This window comes from Hippocampus guttulatus, chromosome 3 (genome assembly GCF_054856545.1).
Source record: "Hippocampus guttulatus isolate MCC_2025c chromosome 3, RoL_Hgut_1.0, whole genome shotgun sequence".
Classification (NCBI taxonomy): domain Eukaryota; kingdom Metazoa; phylum Chordata; class Actinopteri; order Syngnathiformes; family Syngnathidae; genus Hippocampus; species Hippocampus guttulatus.
In genome coordinates this window covers 16,034,458-16,052,543 of record NC_141263.1, presented here as the reverse complement: position 1 = coordinate 16,052,543, position 18,086 = coordinate 16,034,458, and the positions used below count along the sequence as shown (strand labels likewise).

Here is an 18,086-nt window from a genome sequence, read left to right as displayed (position 1 = left end):
CCAAGTATTCCCATAAAGTAGCATGTGTCTTTCTTATATACAGTCAAATCCTTGAAATGTTTTTATTTTTTCAGTTGGACATAATTTTACTTGACCAGTAGTAGAGCTCATTTCCTCACCACTTCAAACAGTCTCAAAACCAGTTAGACTCACTGTCACCAAATCACATTAAGAGAACAGATGCATACCGCACATTTGTATGGAATAATTGTCGTTTGCTTGAGTGACTCTGGTTCCATTCACGCCACCAGACCTTTAGATACTTGTAGATATTGCATTTTCGTTTGTGTTAGCCGGCATTCGCTGCTGCCGTTGTCGCCGACGCTGATAAGCAGCGGCTAAACAAACAGGGCAGGCAACATGAGCACACTAGATAAGGGAATGATACACACTCAGCACTGACCATGCTTGACTACTTGCCCACGCCTCTTTCTCATTCACCATTATTGATGTGAGTGCGCTCAATACGTAATGCATGTACCACTTGTGTATATATGTGTGTATGTGTCTGCCTTTTTTTTTCTGTCTGTGTTACCCAACATTGCACTACAGACTATGCTTTAAAAAAAAGGCCTTTTCTACTGCTATGACACCATCATCACTCCTTCCCCTTGTGTGTCTGCCACTATCGCTCTTCAACATGGTTTGTGTTTGCCTCTTGAAACACGCACCTACACCCCTTCCCCTTGTGACATCAGCGCAATCAGCTGATTGTCATATTGTGTGTTTTGCTCAACTCCTGCACAGAGCTTTCTGTGTTGTTCGTGTTGCCTTACTTGTGTTATCTGGCTGCTGTTTGCACAGGTAGAGCTGCTCTTTTACTTACCAGTATCTCTCTTCATATTTAAGCTGAAGACTGGCGATCATGTGGCCCTTCATTCCATTTCTCAATGATTCTATCATGTGTCGCAATTCATATATGCATGAAGGTCATGCTACGCTATAAAAGCCAGTAGGTGGTTCTATAGATCTAAATAAATGTGTTTTCTGTGGAAGATTTGCTGCGCTTTTATCACAATCTGGGCATCGCAGTGCACATTGAAATCTGTGCTCTTACACTAAACATGTATTTCTTGAATTACTGGCAAGCGGAATTTCTTTACTTTCATTGAAGGCCTTTATTTGTGCAAATGCGTTTTTAAACAATAACATTTACTGCATTTCACATAATTATTCATGTCGTATTATATCATTATAATTTGCCAGCACCATTTTACAAACAGGAAAAAATAAATCAATGAAAATGTATTGGTCATTTGGTAATGATAACTTCCATGGTGGTGTCATATGTTATTGGAAAATTACAACCAGCTCGTTCGCGGCAGCCACCTTTTTCTTTTATTTATTTATTTATTTATTTTGGCAAAGTATTAAAAAGGTGGTGGTATCTTTCATTTTAAGTTTCATTATCACTTACAGTTAAAAACATTGTAAACTCATGACATTCACATTCCTGTGACTGTCTCACAAAGTTTCAGTTCATTGCCGCCTTTGTGGGTTGTTGTTTTTTTTTAACCAGAAAACTTCCACATATCTGCCTTCAAGTTTGATGGCGCTGATTTCAGTGATTTTGTTTTTATATGATACTCTCGCATTGTGACGAGATCTCACGTGACTTGCGAAGTCACATAAATTTATGGGAAAAGACCAGTTCAAAGGACCGATTTATGGTTTTATGAATTGATATTAGGTGCAACAAAAAAGGAAAATTCATTCTATATAGCTTTTTTTAACCCAATTTGTACTTCATGTTTAAAACTGGGTTGCACAAACAAGGTTTAATCTCAGATTAGCTCTAATCATAGATTAGTAAAACCAAGTTTAAAATGAGTTAATACTGTTTTAAAATTAAGCAGAGCTCTGTTGCAACATTTAAAATGAATCTCAGTTGAGTAAAACTCCATTTAACCATATTTAAACGGAGTTCAACACGATTAATAGGGATGATTGTGGATATTGAAATTAAAACGAATAATCACTTATGCAGGTAAATGTATACCTTAGACTGCAAGGCCACTGTTAAACCCCCTGTACGGCACGGGTGTCAGACTTTACAGCCCGGAGGTCACTGAGCGGCAGATGTTTGGTTTGTGAGTCTATGCGCACGTAGCGAGTGCTGGGGTTGGGTTTTGTTGTTGTTGGGTTCATTTGAGGTTTCAAAGACGTTTGCCAGAAACCCGCATCAATTTTTCTTGTCGCCATCAAATTTTGAGAGCCGCGATGGGTGAGCACGTTCGACACATGCGCACATTCGCTAAATTAGATTATGGGGTTACATTGCTAGCTCGTAAAAACGTTACTTTTTAACCTGATCAGCTATATTGGAATGACTCAGCAGAGAAGCTTCAACTTGTCCTCTTTTGACAGCAACTTGCGGACCCAATTAATTGAACAAATAGAAGACAAGCAAACAGACAACAGCACGGTGAAAACGTAAGATGCTGTTTGGCAGCAACTGCCTGACAGTTATAACAGATCAACCAGATTGAAACAAAAGAGACGTTGCTCAATTAAAGCTCGCTGGAAAAACTTAAAAACACAAACCGCAGTTACAGCATCGGTACACCTGCATTTCTTTCACTGCCATGTATGACAGTTGATCCTGCCTTCCTGTTCAGCTACAACCTGTCTCTCACCCAAAATTCCTCTTCATTATAAAATTCAAGAGAATTGAGCCTGCCTATCAGTTGTCTTTGAAAAACGTCATTATTTTTGCTTTGTACACCTAAAAAAAAAAAAAAAATCCATCCATTGTTAAAACATCCCAATTTTCAGGATAAAATGACTTCCCATCACAGTTTAAACTGGAGTTTAAAACTCTGGTGCAACAGAATTAAATTTAAACTTGGTTTAAGAGAGGTTTAAAATTTAATCGGTCTAATGTTAAACTAGGGTTTAAAGGTTGGTGCAGCAGAATTTAAATTTAAACCATGTTTTAATCTAGTTTTAAAGTTGTTTGGTGCAATCTGGCCTAAGAGTGTCACAGGTGCTTTTACCATGACATGCTCAATGACAGTGCTGCTGTACTTGATTACCTCTGTTTGTGCTTTTTGAGTTCACGTGCTTAATATCTGTCACGTCTCGCCGCACTGCCACCTTCCCCTGTCTCATGGTAGCAGGTGTTTAAGAGACAAGGTCAGCAGGGCCCGATGGCGGTGTAGACGTTGAGGTGCGGAGGGGCGAGTCACGAGTGGACTCCCAACCTCTTCTCGCCCGAACAGCTGGGCTGATGCTGAAGCTGGCCCCCTCATTAGGAGAGCAGCGAGGGGGCTGCGTCCCCCTCAGCAGAAGCCGCTGAGAGAGCGCAGCCACACAGACAGCAGCTTGACTCCTGGGGCATGGACCATGTGAGCCAGAGAAGACAGAAGGCTCTAATGTGCGCCTGGTCCTGGCTGCGTGTGTTTGTGTGTGCATACTCTATGTGCGCTTGCACCCTAAGCACCGTTGTCAAGCGTAACCAGACTGTGCTGTCACGCGCCCACGCTGGTGTCTCCGAGAGCACAGCCACACACTCCTCAGATGACACGCGCACACACACGCACACGCACACGCACACGCACACTCACACTCACACTCACACGCACACACACAGTAACCTCGACCGCAGCCAGCATGTAATTAACAGACAGAGGAAATGGCGCTGTTGGGGTGGCTGAGTCGGATGCAGGGAGGAGGAGAGAAAATCATCTGAGCTCGTGCTTCCCCTCAAGACACAGCCTCTCTGTGGATGTGTGTTTCTCCGGATAAAGGGAGAGGAAGGCGACGAGAGGGAAGCGGTGCCGACTGGTCTTTTGAAATTGGTGCTTTTGTTGCAAGCCACTGCCGTGCAGGTTGAGGTGGCGGTGCTGGTGTGCAGTGTGACTAGAAGAGCGAAAGAGAAGTAGAAGGTGAGGGATGAATAATGAGAACGCACACACTCGCGCACACTTAAAGCTTCCTGTATGTTGCTTTTGTGCTGGACATGTGTGTATGTGTATGCGGGTAGGTTTGTGTGTGTGTGTGTGTGTGTGTGTGTGTGGGTACTTAAGACAGTGAGAAAGTGAGGTCAAAGTGAGATGTACTGTGTTCTCTCCGCCGTTGCTGCATAATGGAGGCCCGCTGTATAATGACAGCCCTCACACAGGCAATGCTTGTTGGCTCCCTTCCTGTTTCTTTGCTCCTCCCTTCCTCGTTTCTCACCCTGACGATTTGTCTTCCTTCTTACGCTTCAGCTCGGTACCCAAAAAGCTACTGTTGCAGCATTTCCTTGATAGGATTTCTTGGCCTATGCCATGAGGCAAATGAGGTGGCGTGCACGCACTCTGACATGCGCTCCCAGGGGTTTGCGTGTTTGAAAACGCACAAGCAGACACATCCGTTTTTTGAACGCTCAAGGGTAGATTGCCCTGACATCACATCTTTGAAGTCAAACAAACCTGGAACCACCAGAGCAGGTTTATCCTGCTGTGCTGTGCTGTGAGTGAGTGAGTGAGTGAGTGAGTCTGTATACATGCATCATCGGTCCGAAGGTATTTGGGCAATGACAGGGTTAGGTATTTGTTGTGTTTAGTTTAGTTTTCTTTTCATTAATTCACTTTGCAAGATGAAGTGTTGGTAAAGAGGAAAGTCTCAATACAGTGTGTGCCTGGGTTCCTGAGAAATTATACATTATTCTTTCGCTGTTCAAATTATTTTGACAATTAAAACTGTTGGTGCTCTGCAATGGCAACATTTCCTAAAATGTTTTGATTTTCCTGTTTAATTTAATCCAAAGGTCTACACTTTTGCCACATTTCACATTTGTTGATGGTTTTATTTCAAATCCAGTGTGGTGTGTAGAAATTATACAACCTGTCATTGTCCAAATACCTCTTGCGCTTACTGCAACTGTAGTTTTATACCCTTTAAGTGAAATCTGTAATTCAGAGGAAAGTAGTGCCTTTGAAACTTGCTCCTGCTAGCTTAGGGGTTGTCCACATCACTTGTATTTCTCCATGGCTTTTATAGTAAGAATGCTCCGACATGCCCGCCGCCCCCCTTGGATGGCCTTGTCAGCACAGCTAACAAGGCTGTCAGCCACAGCGGATGACATGTTCTCATCACACTAACTCCAAAATCCCTCCCGTATGAGAGGCTGGGCGACTTAACGCTGGCTAATTTCACCATGATAGGAAGTTGAACCAGCCCTCAAATGGAAGCCCCCCCACCCATAGACTCGATTGGTCCCCTTTTGCAACGATTATCAGATTCTGTCACGTGGACTTTTTTTTTTTAATACTTCATGTCAAAAAGTTCACGCTGATCACAAAAAACAGGATATTAATAAAAGTCCGCTGTGCGTCATTAGTATTCCACCCATGTCGTTAAAGCTCATCTACAAACAAAGAAGAGTTGACAAATTTCTTGTATGAACCGTAGTTGCTCGTAGTCAAACCCTTCAAGCAGGTTTCTGGAAGAACCAGTACAGTGCACGGAGTGTATTTGCTCTGCTAGTACAGTGGGAAAAGTCAACAAACAGTAAGATTGTTGAATGTACGAGGGTTCGCTTTAGCTAACTTCTTCGTCAAATGTGGCATGTTAGTGAATTGCAGCCGCATGTGTGCGGCCAGCATGAGGAGGATGTTCAAATTAAAATGTGGCAAGCTTATTAAATAAGCATCTGCTCTCCCTCGAAGCGAGCAATGCTTCTGCAGTTGTCATTGGTGATCCACTTCTCGCCTCGCTTTGTTCAACTTGATGTAGACGAGCTGGTAGATGGATCAGTCCCATGGGGCTACCACTGCTAGTTTTAACAAGCTGATAGGCAAATCCCTTCCTGGTTAAAGATTAACCGCTCGCCAAAGCTGCCACTGCATTATCTCCCCACTGGCCGGGGCACACAGGAGCCAAGAGGATTTATTTTGTGAGTATGTCCATGTGATTGACTGAGTTACTGAGTGAGTGAGAGAGAGAGATCCAAATTCAAACCACTAAAAGGTGGAACTGGGTGTTTATTTGGCGATGGGAGTGAGTGATCAGGTTTTCTCTGTGGGGTGTTCATTCTGTGCGTTTACTGTGTGCCATTTAGCAGTCAATCCGTTCAGAGCCCGTGTGTGTACGTTTGCGGTTTGTTGTAATCGGCATTCCGTTTTCCAGACCTTTTGTCTTATTTTCCCAGGGGGCGAAACAGCACGAGGAAGCTCCGTGTGTATAACAGATTCCTTTTAACAACTGGGTTTGTTAGTGCAACTGTTGAAATATGAGGCCGTTGCCAAAACATATTGTGCATTCGCATCTCCTAAGAGTTTCATGCAAAACGGTGTTATCAGTCAATCAGTTTCTCCCCTCCTCTCTCGCATGTGATTGGATTTAAAAGACGAGGTTGGGACCTGTGCCACTTCACCAACTAACTGGGAGATGACGCCATCTACTGGATATTTCTCGGGCCGCCAATCGCCTTGTAAAATTGACCTGGAGGCTGGCTCACTGAGTGTCATAATCCTCTTTAGTGCAAATGCCTTTTCTCACGCACTGTTGTCTTGCTAAACAAATCTCATGTTCGATCTTCCTTTTCCCTTTACATCCTTTTGTACAGACAACTGACAGGATCCGCGGTCTCGCAACGCAGTCAAAAAAGGAGGACTACTCCTGATATTGGAGGAGAAACTGTGAAATGTCCCAAATTTCTCAAGCTAGATCATGAAGCGCAAATCAGTCAGATTCATGAAGTAGTGTGTCACACTGAAATCGTTCGACTTCCATGATGCCGTTGTGACAGGTTGCACCTAACTTAACCTGACACAATCTGGGTCAGATCTCTGATGGCGTTTGCCTCGTGATAAGAGCGAGCTGAGGTGTGTGATGATGGGAGGGATAGCGCACCAGCATGTCCCGAAGAACAGAACAGTGCTTTGTCACAGGGCGGCCTTTGGCTCTTTGCTCACGACCGTGTCGCTGTGCCCCCAAGGTAATCCCTTTCCGCTGTCATCTCTCTGGTCTGCCTGCTCCCTCGCTCTTCCGAGAAAAGAGAAGTGGCAGCTGGAAGCCACTAAAAAATATGACCCGTTCACACCCCTGCAGTGAGAGCAGGACAGGCAGAGCGGATGCCGTGTTTTTACTTATCCAATACACTCCGCTGCTCTCGCCCTGATAGCCCCTGGTCGAACATAAATATGCCATCCTCAGTTTTCGTGTGGGCAAGTTCCTTTTTTTTGTGTGTGTGTTTCCGTTGTTGTTGCCAATGACAAAATAGCGATGGCAAACCAAGTATGCCTATAAAGTAAATTGAGCTTAGCTCATTGTGGGCAATGTTCCCAACACCACGGTTCCTTGATGCTCGAGGGCTTGTCACAGGCCACAACATGTCTTTCCGTCTCAAGGAGGGAAGGGGAATTTACCAAACCTTTGTGTTTCCAATTGCGTCAATCCACGCACACGAGCATTTAGCTCACGCACACACGCCAAAGGGGTCAGGCGTGGCGAACGGCTGAGCATGTCTCCCCCTCCCCCAGCTCGCCTTGGCAAGCCATGCATGCCTGTGTCTGTTATCTACAAATGGTTAAGGAATTATAGGTTGAGAGGGGTGGAGGAGGGAGAGTGTGAAGGAGGAAGGTTTATGTGTGTGTTCGGGGGGTGAGGTCATGTGACATCGCAGCAGCTGCTAGGCTAAGAATTTCTGTTTTCCCACTCAGAGGGAGAGCGCAAGAACACGGAGGGGAGAGATAGGCAGCGCGTGTGGTGTGTTGCTTTGTTAGATAAGCTCCAAACGGTCTTTGTGAGAGGCAGCGCCAGAGACGGCAACGCAGGCGGGGAGGGAGAGCGGGCGAACAGGCAGGCGAGAGGAGATAGATAGACCTGAGGGAGCAAGAGACACGAGCGGGAAGATGGTGTGCGTCGTCTCAGCGGCCGCCGGTGCGCGCTGGTGTGGGCTGAATGTGAAGATGCAGACATGGGGGATCCAGGAGCTTCCACTCTTTTGTGCAGTAAGAAGCTATAACCTCACAGTCTGCTTGTCTGTTTGTTGGGGGGGTGGGGGGAGTGTGATGAGTGGAGGTGACAGGAACCGCGGCCAGACCTCCGGATGTGTGGCTCTGTGTTTGTTTGTGAAGCTTTATGCTCATCTGTCTCCTTTCACCATGTGGCTTGATGTGTGCGGTCCCCACACAGCCTTCTGTCTTGATTGCGTCGATTTCTGTACGTTTATTAAATGGTCAGTAAGGCTTTCATTCTCACTTTTAGCTGACTTCTCCTGCCTATATGGAATTTCTTTGCCAGACAGGGGCTTCACTAAGTAGTATTACAGAACCGGGCAATCTGTGTGTTTGCTCGTTTGCCCCGATCCCAATGGCGCAGTGTGTATTGTTCAGCCAGTAGTCATTCTTGACTCCATTATTAATTGTGCATCGGGTTCACACGGAGTGCACTAGGTGACTGGGGGGTTACAGCCAGGACTACTGTGAGCTCTTGGGAATGTTGTTTTCTCTCTCTCTCTCTCTCTCTCTCTCTCTCTTTCTCTCTCATATATGAATCCACTGCTGCGTGTGTGACAGTGTGTATGTGTCAGACACATGCAGGGTGCCGTGCTGCTCGGCTCCGGAGGGGACACCATCTATTTATAGCCCCCTCAGCCTCAAGAGTAAACTCGGATATAAATCCCATTTATACAATTGAGTTATTGACATTTGTTTTCCATGTCAGCGGGTCATTTTTTTGTGCTACTTTCATGAGTACACGAGTATGAAATATAGACTATCCTCTGAACTGCCCTTCTTGTTTGTGTGTGTGTGTGTGTGTGTGTGTGTGTGTGTGTGTGTGTGTGTGTGTGTGTGTGTGTGTGTGTGTGTGTGTGTGTGTGTGTGTGTGTGTGTGTGTGTTGCCGGAGCATGTAAGGCTATCACACGCCCTTCTGGCATTTAGGGATTCCACTGATTGAGGGGCTGTCAACGCGGTGTCACCTTTCAACACACACATACAAGCACACACAGGAAGGGAAGGAACCACCTCCCACCCCTTCTTCCCTTCCAACTCTCTTGCATGGGAAATCATCCTTTTATGTTTTGATCCTGGAGGAAGTCCCATAAACACGTGAACTGTGATAACATAACATGCACGGTGAACACGCAAGGTAACGCAATCGCTTTGATTGTGTCGGAGCATACGCTGTTCCAACATTGTGTATTGTCTCACCTTTGACCTCAAGCAGACACACAGCCAGACTTTTAGTTCTTGGATGTGGAAGGTCGACCTGCCCTCGTAACCTCCCACCCCTGACCCCAAGCCATACAATGAATGGCCCACTGCCCCTTACGCCACCAATCCCCATCCGCTCCAGCTGTCACCGAAACTCAGCACCGCACTGTCACTGCAAGAGAACAGCTTTATGTGTTCTTTTTTTTTCCATCCATGTTGTCTGGCTCATTTACATAGCCGGCGTTCAATATGTATTCATTTCACGAATGTAAGAACATGTGAATGAGTAAACTTCACTCATCTTAACATAAACATTTTTGAAAATTCTCAAAATTATCGATCTATTAAAATTGCTCCATCCCTTTTGTTTGTTTGCAGGTATGAGCCATGAGCCAAAGTCACCATCCTTAGGAATGATCTCCACGGCAACCCGTACTACGGCGACGGTCAGCCCTCTCACCCCGTCGCCTCTTAACGGCTCCATCGTAGCCAATGGAAGCCCAGCTGCCCAGTCGGCTCATTCTGGATTCGCTGCAGCCCTCCGAAAACTGGCAAAACAGGCAGAAGAGCCACGAGGTAAAGTTGTGAGGCCAGTAATTGACGACCCTACAGAAACTGGGATGAAGAGGCGCTACTCAGTAGCGGCTACTGTCACTCACCCACTCAATGCATTCTCAGTGTGTTCAAATACGTTTGTGTCTGCAGCGTTGTGGCCGATTCCTTTATTTTTGCTGTAGTCTGATGACACTATGAGACGAGAGAACAGAAATTTACATCTGAATCAGATCGCGCTCAATTTTTGAAATTGCATAAACAAAACACCAAATCGTCAAAGGGAAAGTATTCGAACAGATGAATTTAAACTCAATTAAAGTGAATAAGACTTAATATTCTAATTGCACATCCTTTCCCTGCAATAACTCCATCGAGCCTGTGACCTACACGTTTGCATTCTTCTTGTATAATTTTCCTCACTTCCACGGCAGCCTCTTTCAGTGGTTTTTGTTCGAGTAATGAATACTCTGTAATGTTAGAGTCTGGGGAATTGACAGTCCACATGCCTGTGATGCACTCCTTTGTTGTTTTTGCAATGTGTTTTGGGTTATGACCAAAAAGAACACTGGAGGATCTCCCAATTAGTTTGGTTGACATCTGGGTTTAAATTGGCGTGTAAAATGTAATAAAAATTCATTTTGCTGCTGCCATCATGTTGTACATCAGTGACGGTGAATGAACCCATCCGAGAAAAAGCCATGCGAGTCCAAACTATGACATGACCTCCGATGAATATTGCAAGTTGTTTGCATCATCTAGTGTCACATTTGAACTTGACTCTTTCCCTCTGAACATTGTTGCTGAAATAACTAACCGTCGTTCTTCAAAATGCATCATCAACAGCAGTTATCTAACCATTAACTGTCTGTTACTTATTTTACCGAAGGTTTATTTCTTCTACAGGACATTTAAAATGATTCTATTGGCTCTGGCCGATGTTTGCGCAATGGCGCTGATTGAAAATCAAAGCAAATAAATCCTAAAAATTCTCCCAAAAATGATGATTAACTTTAAATACATGAAAAAAAAACTCTGACCAGTAGTGTTGAAATGTATATCAAAAATGGATCCGTTTTATATATTTTTTTTTCAGAAATCTATACAGTCCCCATTTGGGTCTGTTAATTTTTCAAAATATTGACCCATCTAAAGTGTTGCAAATTGCTTGCTGTCTTGCAATGTCAAAGGCTCAACAAATCGGCCGTTTTTTGTGTTTACTGAAAAGTGACGACTTTGAGGATTCTGGCCAATGCCAGGAATAAACAGTTTGTAATGGAAGAAGCGAAACTTGCAGAAACTCAGTCACTGGCTCATAATATCCAAGGTTGTGAGCAAATAGGGACATTCGGCTTGGTTCTTGACAGTGATGGGAGGCTTTGGTCTTCAACAAAAGTAAGAAAGATATTTATTAACTTATAATAGTTGTAAAGGTGTTATCAGGACATGGGGGTATGTATATACTGAGTTGCATATCAAGTCTGAGTCATCATCAAATGTGGAAATTAACACGCTCGGACGTTGGACAGTGACAGTATCAATCAATGTACTGTAGGTGTGGTGAAACTGTACCATGGGAAATTACAATTATGAAATAGCACATTGCAATATCAATATTTTGTCTCAACCTTATTCCTAACCCCCACCCATTAGAACTTACTTTGCCCTGTGACCACTTGGTGACTTTCGTGCTTCCCATCTGGAGTTTATAGAGGCCTGTATATAAATATAAAAGTGTGTGTGTGTGTGTGTGTGTGTGTGTGTGTGTGTGTGTGTGTGCACGCGCGCTCATATCTACCTTTTGTAGAGACCCAGATAGTCCAGTTGTTCACCCGTGTTCTGGCTCTTAAATCAGCACCATGGCTGTCCCCAGACACGTTGCTCCCCTGCAACTGATTTATTAAGTGCAGATAGAGAGAGGACTTGACTCTCATCACCTCCCTCGTGATCCATCTCCCGTTCATCTCATTTTACGCCCTCAACCCTGTATGCGCGCTCTGTTGCTTTCTACTTCTATCTCTCTCCAAAAGAAAAAATTCCTTTCAGGGGCCATTCTTGCCACCTATTATTTATTTATTTATTGTCTGGGGCTCACTTTTTTTTATTCTTATCACTCTGTCTTGCTTTTTAATATTTTTCCCATCCCGGTGCAAGATGAGAATATGTGAATGCCAAGTCAAAGGGTTCTATTCTTTGTCTGTGTTGAAGAAAAGGTCACCAGATAATTGCTGATAAATCCCAAGCCCCGTTTTTATTAAAATCACAATAAAGCCAGTTTGCTATTTTTGTGGCCTGCTGACTGTGCTGTCTGTCTGGTCAAGGATGTGATGTGTATGCGAGTCCGCCGTGGGGCATTAGGGGCAACCCCACTTGTGTTCCGAGCCATGACCCTGGGGTGGGTAGAGCCGTGTTAGCCCTAGAACTCCAGCCACATCATTTCTTGGCTTTTATTTATAGGTAACACACCCCAACAGCCCCACACATGCAAGTAGATGTCTTTGCAACCTTGTAAGCAAGCTGCAGCCTGCCATCTTTCATGAGCCGCCTTGACTCAATCTCTCTCACACCGTGGTTAGATGAGTTGTGCAGCATACTGTGTTCGGGATAGCATGACTCACCATCCTATGGCCTGGAGGAATTAGCTTGGTTTTAGTGATGCTACCACCACCACCGGCAGCTACCGAACTCTTTTAAGTCCCTGAGCACTGTCGCTGTTTATATGCACACGTGCAAACCCAGACACACGTATGTTCGCTTGTCTGCGGCAAGTGTAATGAATAGTTCCGTGGACTGAGTGCTGTGCTGAGGAGGGGAGGTGATGGATAATGAGCTTCAGAGTGGCACAAAACACACACACACACACACACACACACACACACACACACACACACACACACACAAAGCCCTGACAACATGCCTCAAAAAGCCCATCCCGCTGATAAGTGATTAATTAGGCAGATCTGGGTTTAATCCTCGCAGTTGTTTCCTCTCACACGCTTTGAGACACATCATCAGAATTTCATCACTGGCTTCACACCAACTGTTGTACCCCGCTTGGAAATACAGTGACTACAGAGAGGGAGAGAACAAAGGTGCACAAGATAGTGAAGAACAGTGGCAAGACAATAAAGATTTGAAAGTAATGAGCAGATTTCTGCAAACGTGAAGATTTTGGACATGTCTGTAAAGACGTGTGCTTGTGCGCATGTGTCCTGAGGCTCTCTGTTTCTCGGACCGTGTTGGGACAGTGAGGCAGAGTGTCTGTGACCTCTCCATCTGGAACCTGCCTGGAGCTTGTGTTGCCTGGCTGTGCGGCGCATGCATCTTCAAGGCAAAGGCCTCAGGGCAGCGACTGGCACTGACACACTCACAAACAAGCCCACTTGACACCACACCACCACCCACCTCCATATAACATAACCGGATTTCTTGCGGGACACTCATCAGCATCTGCATTTAAGCGCCGTGTACAGTCAACGGGAGAAAGTATATCCCCTTTTCGTCTCTGTTGTCTTTTGCCATCTTTTCCCTCCTTGGCGCCGCATGCATCACCATGCCCGATGGAACCTGTTTTTTGTTATTTGTTTGTTTTTCAAGAGGGCAGTGAGGTCAATAGATGAAGGAACAAACTTCAGCCTATGACAACAGCTTGGCCTGTTGTCAGTCGTGAATCTGTGCGCGAATGTGTGGCTTCGCTTGAGCGGTCAAGTGCAGAGGCAGCCTCGGAGAGCTCTCAATGCTCACGCTGTCGCATCACTTTGGCGGCCTCTCTAGCTTGGTTCCTCTTTTTTTAAAGAATATCATTTTTTCATTGATTATGTAGATCGCAAGTATTGAGGAGAGTGTCTTAATCCAAATAGATAAACATCTTCACAAGAAACGGCATATAAAACTAAATAATGTACCTATTGCTCAATGGAGTCGTGCCATAGACAAGGTCTGCTTAACTTTGCGTCGCTGATGTGTTGTTCTTCAGACCTCAAACTAATTAACAGCACCTCTAGTGGTTGCAGTGAAGTAGTGAACTCCATTTTTGCCATAACCACTTTAAGGCGTGATTGCTCAATGATTGATTTATTATGTCCATCTTTATCTGACCCTCGTCTTAAATTAAATAGATATATATCTATTTAATTAGAAATAATTAAATAGATATATATCTATTAAATATATATATAAATAAATAGCTATGATGTTGTATGTACTAGCTTCACATTTGAGAACGCCACTGGTGAATCATCAATAGTTTTGTGTTAATATTTTTGTTGTCATCTTGCTGTCTTTTTCCCCACTCACCTGTTTGTCTCGCTGCTTTTCCTGTTCATTTAATTATTTAGGCTGCTCTGCCTCTTCTCCACTCGTTTCTGCTTTTAACACAGGAAAGGAGGAGATGAGAGGTGGGCTTTGAGGAGAGACGGGCGGGTGAAATAAATGGAGTGGAGGTCTGTTGCTTAGCAGTACAGTCTCTCTGCGATCACCGCTCCCTTCCTTTTCTTCTCTGCTTCTTCTCTCGTTCGAGCTTCATTTGTTCTCCCATACTTATGTAGGATAGTGTGTGCGTGCGCACGTGCGTGCGTGCGCACGTGCGTGCGTGCGTGTGTGTGGTCAGTGAATAGGCCATGACACAAGAGCTGTATTAAGCGTACCTCCGTTCCCCAGGCTGAGTGGGCAACTATTGATTGGCCAAGTCTTGCAAGGGAAAGTAATGGCTCGCTGAGGTGAGAGGGGAGGATTAAGCTACGAATTGCCTTTACGTAGACAAGATATGCTCCCCATCACCCCCACCCTCAACAATACTCACACTATTTTCCTTTCTGTTCCACCTCTTGCCTCACCCCACACCTCTTTTGCACACTCACTTTATTTTTTTTAACCCCGAGTCGCCACCTATCTCATTTTTCATTTTTATGTCTCACCTCACCGTGCTTGCCAACTTCACACCCCAACCTCACCGCTCTTGCTACCATAGATTTTCAGTTTTCTAGACCGTAGTCTTACTGCCATTATTGATTCCTTCCATTATTCAGTGGTATGAGTCAGAATGAGATGGTTAAAATCAGTCAATGTCCTGACCGCGCCCACAATGGAAAGTGTTGTCTGTTCAGTTACCACGGTAACCGTCGCTATGAAGAGTTGGTGATATGGAAGAGACCTGTGGTTTTTGTTCTGATGGTGTGAAGGGTGGGGAGGAAGTCGACTTCAAACTCAAAAAGAGCCTGCGGTTTCAACTGCTTCCTTTTGTGCGGCTGCGTGCAAGATTGTAGACCTCCAACTACCTGCTTGCCGAAGATGCTCTTTTGTCTCCTCTTCTTCCTCCCAGACTGTGTGCCTCAGTGAGATTTTTGCGACCCAGTTTGACTGTGTAATGTTGCGTTTTTGATGAGTGTGGGAGACTCGCTGGACAAGATTATGGAAGAAAGGAAAAGGGTATTGGGCACTCTTTTAAGAAATCATAGTTATCGGCCTCCGGGCTGATACAGTAAATATGTGTGCTCTTGAAGCTGAAACTGCTGTGATGTGTGAATGTGAGCATGTACTGTAGGTGTGGTGAAACTGTACCATGGGAAATTACAATTATGAAATAGCACATTGCAATATCAATATTTTGTCTCAACCTTATTCCTAACCCCCACCCATTAGAACTTACTTTGCCCTGTGACCACTTGGTGACTTTCGTGCTTCCCATCTGGAGTTTATAGAGGCCTGTATATAAATCTAAAAGTGTGTGTGTGTGTGTGTGTGTGTGTGTGTGTGTGTGTGTGTGTGTGTGTGTGTGTGTGTGTGTGTGTGTGTGTGTGTGTGTGTGTGTGTGTGTGCGCGTGTGTGCGCGTGCATGCATGCACACATGCAGTAGAATTGCAACTCTACCGGTATGGGCAATTCTGTACATTCAGAACAAGTGTTTCACTCTCAAGCAATGTTTCCATTGTGTGGCTGCTCATTCTCAGCACTCTCACTTTAGAATAGTGGCCTAGGGTCATACATCTGGCCTTTCAAGTGTGTTTTCTGTTGCCATTGAATAATGCTACAATCCGCTTTTTGTCTTTTGTGAAACGTGAGCACTTGAACAATTTGTCTCGATCGATGACCCTGGAAAATTAATTATAAAAGACAATTCTGAAGAAGTCTGTTTTTTTCCATCTTTCATCTTTCCTTCCAAGAAATTACATTCCCTTGAAAATTAGAAACATTAAATGTGAATGCTTGGAAAAACAACTTCAGCACAACCCAAAACTCTAAACTAAACCACTTCATGGAAGCACTACAGACCTTGTACATCCTGTTAGGGCTGGCTGGCTATCTATCTATCCATCTATCCATCCATGCATGCATCCATCCATCCATCCATCCATCCATCCATCCATCCATCCATCTTATTGATTGATTGATTTCTTTAGTCCAAGTTCAATCAACCAATGAGTTGGGCCTGAATTAATTGCACCCTCTGCTGGTTGGATAATCCGTGATTAATGACTTCACAACATACGCATTTTGCTAAGAACTCTAAATGAATCAAATTCTACATGACCTATAGAGTCTTCAACAATAAAAATTTGATGCATACATTTATCGTGCCCTTCCTGAGTATCTATATGCGCTCGATGGTCACACTTTTGCTATATGTTACAGTCCGAATCAATTCTTCTTGTGTAAAGAAGGATGATATCATACTTAACCCACTAATCTTCCCTGTCATTCCCCAGCTGCCTCGTCTATCAGCAGTGAATCCTCCCCAGTGTCGTCACCAGCCACCAACCACAGTTCTCCAGTCAGTACGCCCAAGAGGGGTCCTCTCGGTCCAGGGCCTGTTCTGGTTCCCCCAGCAGGCCACAACGTGCCAAACACTCCACCCGTCGTCACCATTGCTCCAACCAAGACAAGCAACGGCCTCTGGAGAAGCGAGGGACGCCAGGTAAGCAAAACAACCAAAAAAATAGAGCCTTTAACGAAAGCTGTTCTATTTTTAGGACTTCTATTTCTTTATGTGCCTTCGAAGCTGCGATGGGGTGTTTTTTCTTCCGCTTGCCAGTTAGCACAAGCCGGCACGCAGACAGGCTCACGAGGGATTAATGGATTTTATTTATTTTTTTCCTGACCTGTGACTGTGGTGGTTTGAATTTGACATTCGTGTATTTGAGATAGCTAGTGTGGTAATGAGTATCTGCCCGAGTTCACTATCATGCCACCACTTACCTACCTTTCATGCCCCCCTTGGCTCTCTGACTTAAACAATGTGAGTTGCCCATTGGACATATAGGTGACGGCCTTCCTCTTCTCTTCAGAGCAGATCCCGCAAAGTCCACAGTCTTTAGGCTCTTCATCATCCTCCATCTACACTTTTAGTGCCAACTTCCCACCCACGTAGTCAAGTGCATCCTCACCTCATGAGTCCTGACACACGGTCGCAGCTATGTAGTGGGGCATTAGAAAGAGGCAGGGAGGGAGAGCTGCTTGCTTTGATAAGGAGTGGATTATGGATTATGGCCTTGCTTTAAGCCTTCTTATCTCAGATCAGGGCTAATGGTGGAGGCCAAGCACACGTTTATGGACAGCACTTGCCTGGCACTGTGCACAAAATGGTCTGTTTGATGGTCATGAAGAGATGGGGATAGGGAGAGAGGACGAAGGGGATCGGCGGCGCTTCTTATAGCAAACAGTCAGTGTGGAGGTCACACATCTTGAAATATGCAAGTTCATTCTGGGCATTGTCCTCTCGCCCTGACACCAACCTCAGATCCCCCACCCCAGTGACCCTCACTTGGCTTAGCGATGGCTTTTAGAACAAAATAACACTAGCAGGGTTCAAGGGTCAGCCTCAAGTTGGAGGGGAGGGAGTGTCTATTGCCGTTCAAGTGTGTCACCGTTTCGGCCAGTCAACTTGAAAACACCCTTTCCTCAATGTAAATACCGCCGTTTGTTAATTTACAAGTTTATGTGCCTGTGTCTGAAGGAGGTCAAGCTAAAATTGAAGAGGTCATGTCACCGGGTTTGTGGGGCCTCCGGCAGCTTTGTGGAGCAGAAGAATGAAGATGGCGAGGCAATTGATGTGGAGAAAGAAGCAGGGGTGGGTGGGTGCAACACTGGGGATGCAAAAGATAGAGATGTAAAACTATCCGGCTGCGATGCCACTTGAGAGAGCACAAAAATCCTCCTGTTCATAGAGAGCCGCATGGCCATAGAGGTCACCCAATTCAAAGAAAATGGTTAGCATGGAGGCGGTGGTGTTATCTCAAAGCCCCTTTACAGTCTCTAATAAAAGCTTGTTTGTTGCTGTGTTAACATACAATATAAGCTCTGCTTTCTATTCAGCGTCCCTTAGATGAGGCAGTCTTTCATTGGGGGGGGGGGGGGGGTAATGGCCAAAGCAGTGATGGAGAGAGGGGTTT

At 44.9% G+C, this 18,086-nt stretch overlaps 1 protein-coding gene across 1 annotated transcript in view; it reads left to right on the top strand.

Annotated features, from left to right (window-relative positions):
* gse1b (Gse1 coiled-coil protein b) overlaps positions 1-18,086 on the top strand; it is a 164,812-nt gene that overhangs the window by 131,069 nt on the left and 15,657 nt on the right. Inside the window, exons 3-4 of the mRNA XM_086107063.1 lie at positions 9,526-9,723; positions 16,404-16,612. Of these exons, the coding sequence (XP_085963189.1) occupies positions 9,526-9,723; positions 16,404-16,612 (407 nt within the window). The remainder of the gene's footprint in view (positions 1-9,525; positions 9,724-16,403; positions 16,613-18,086) is intronic.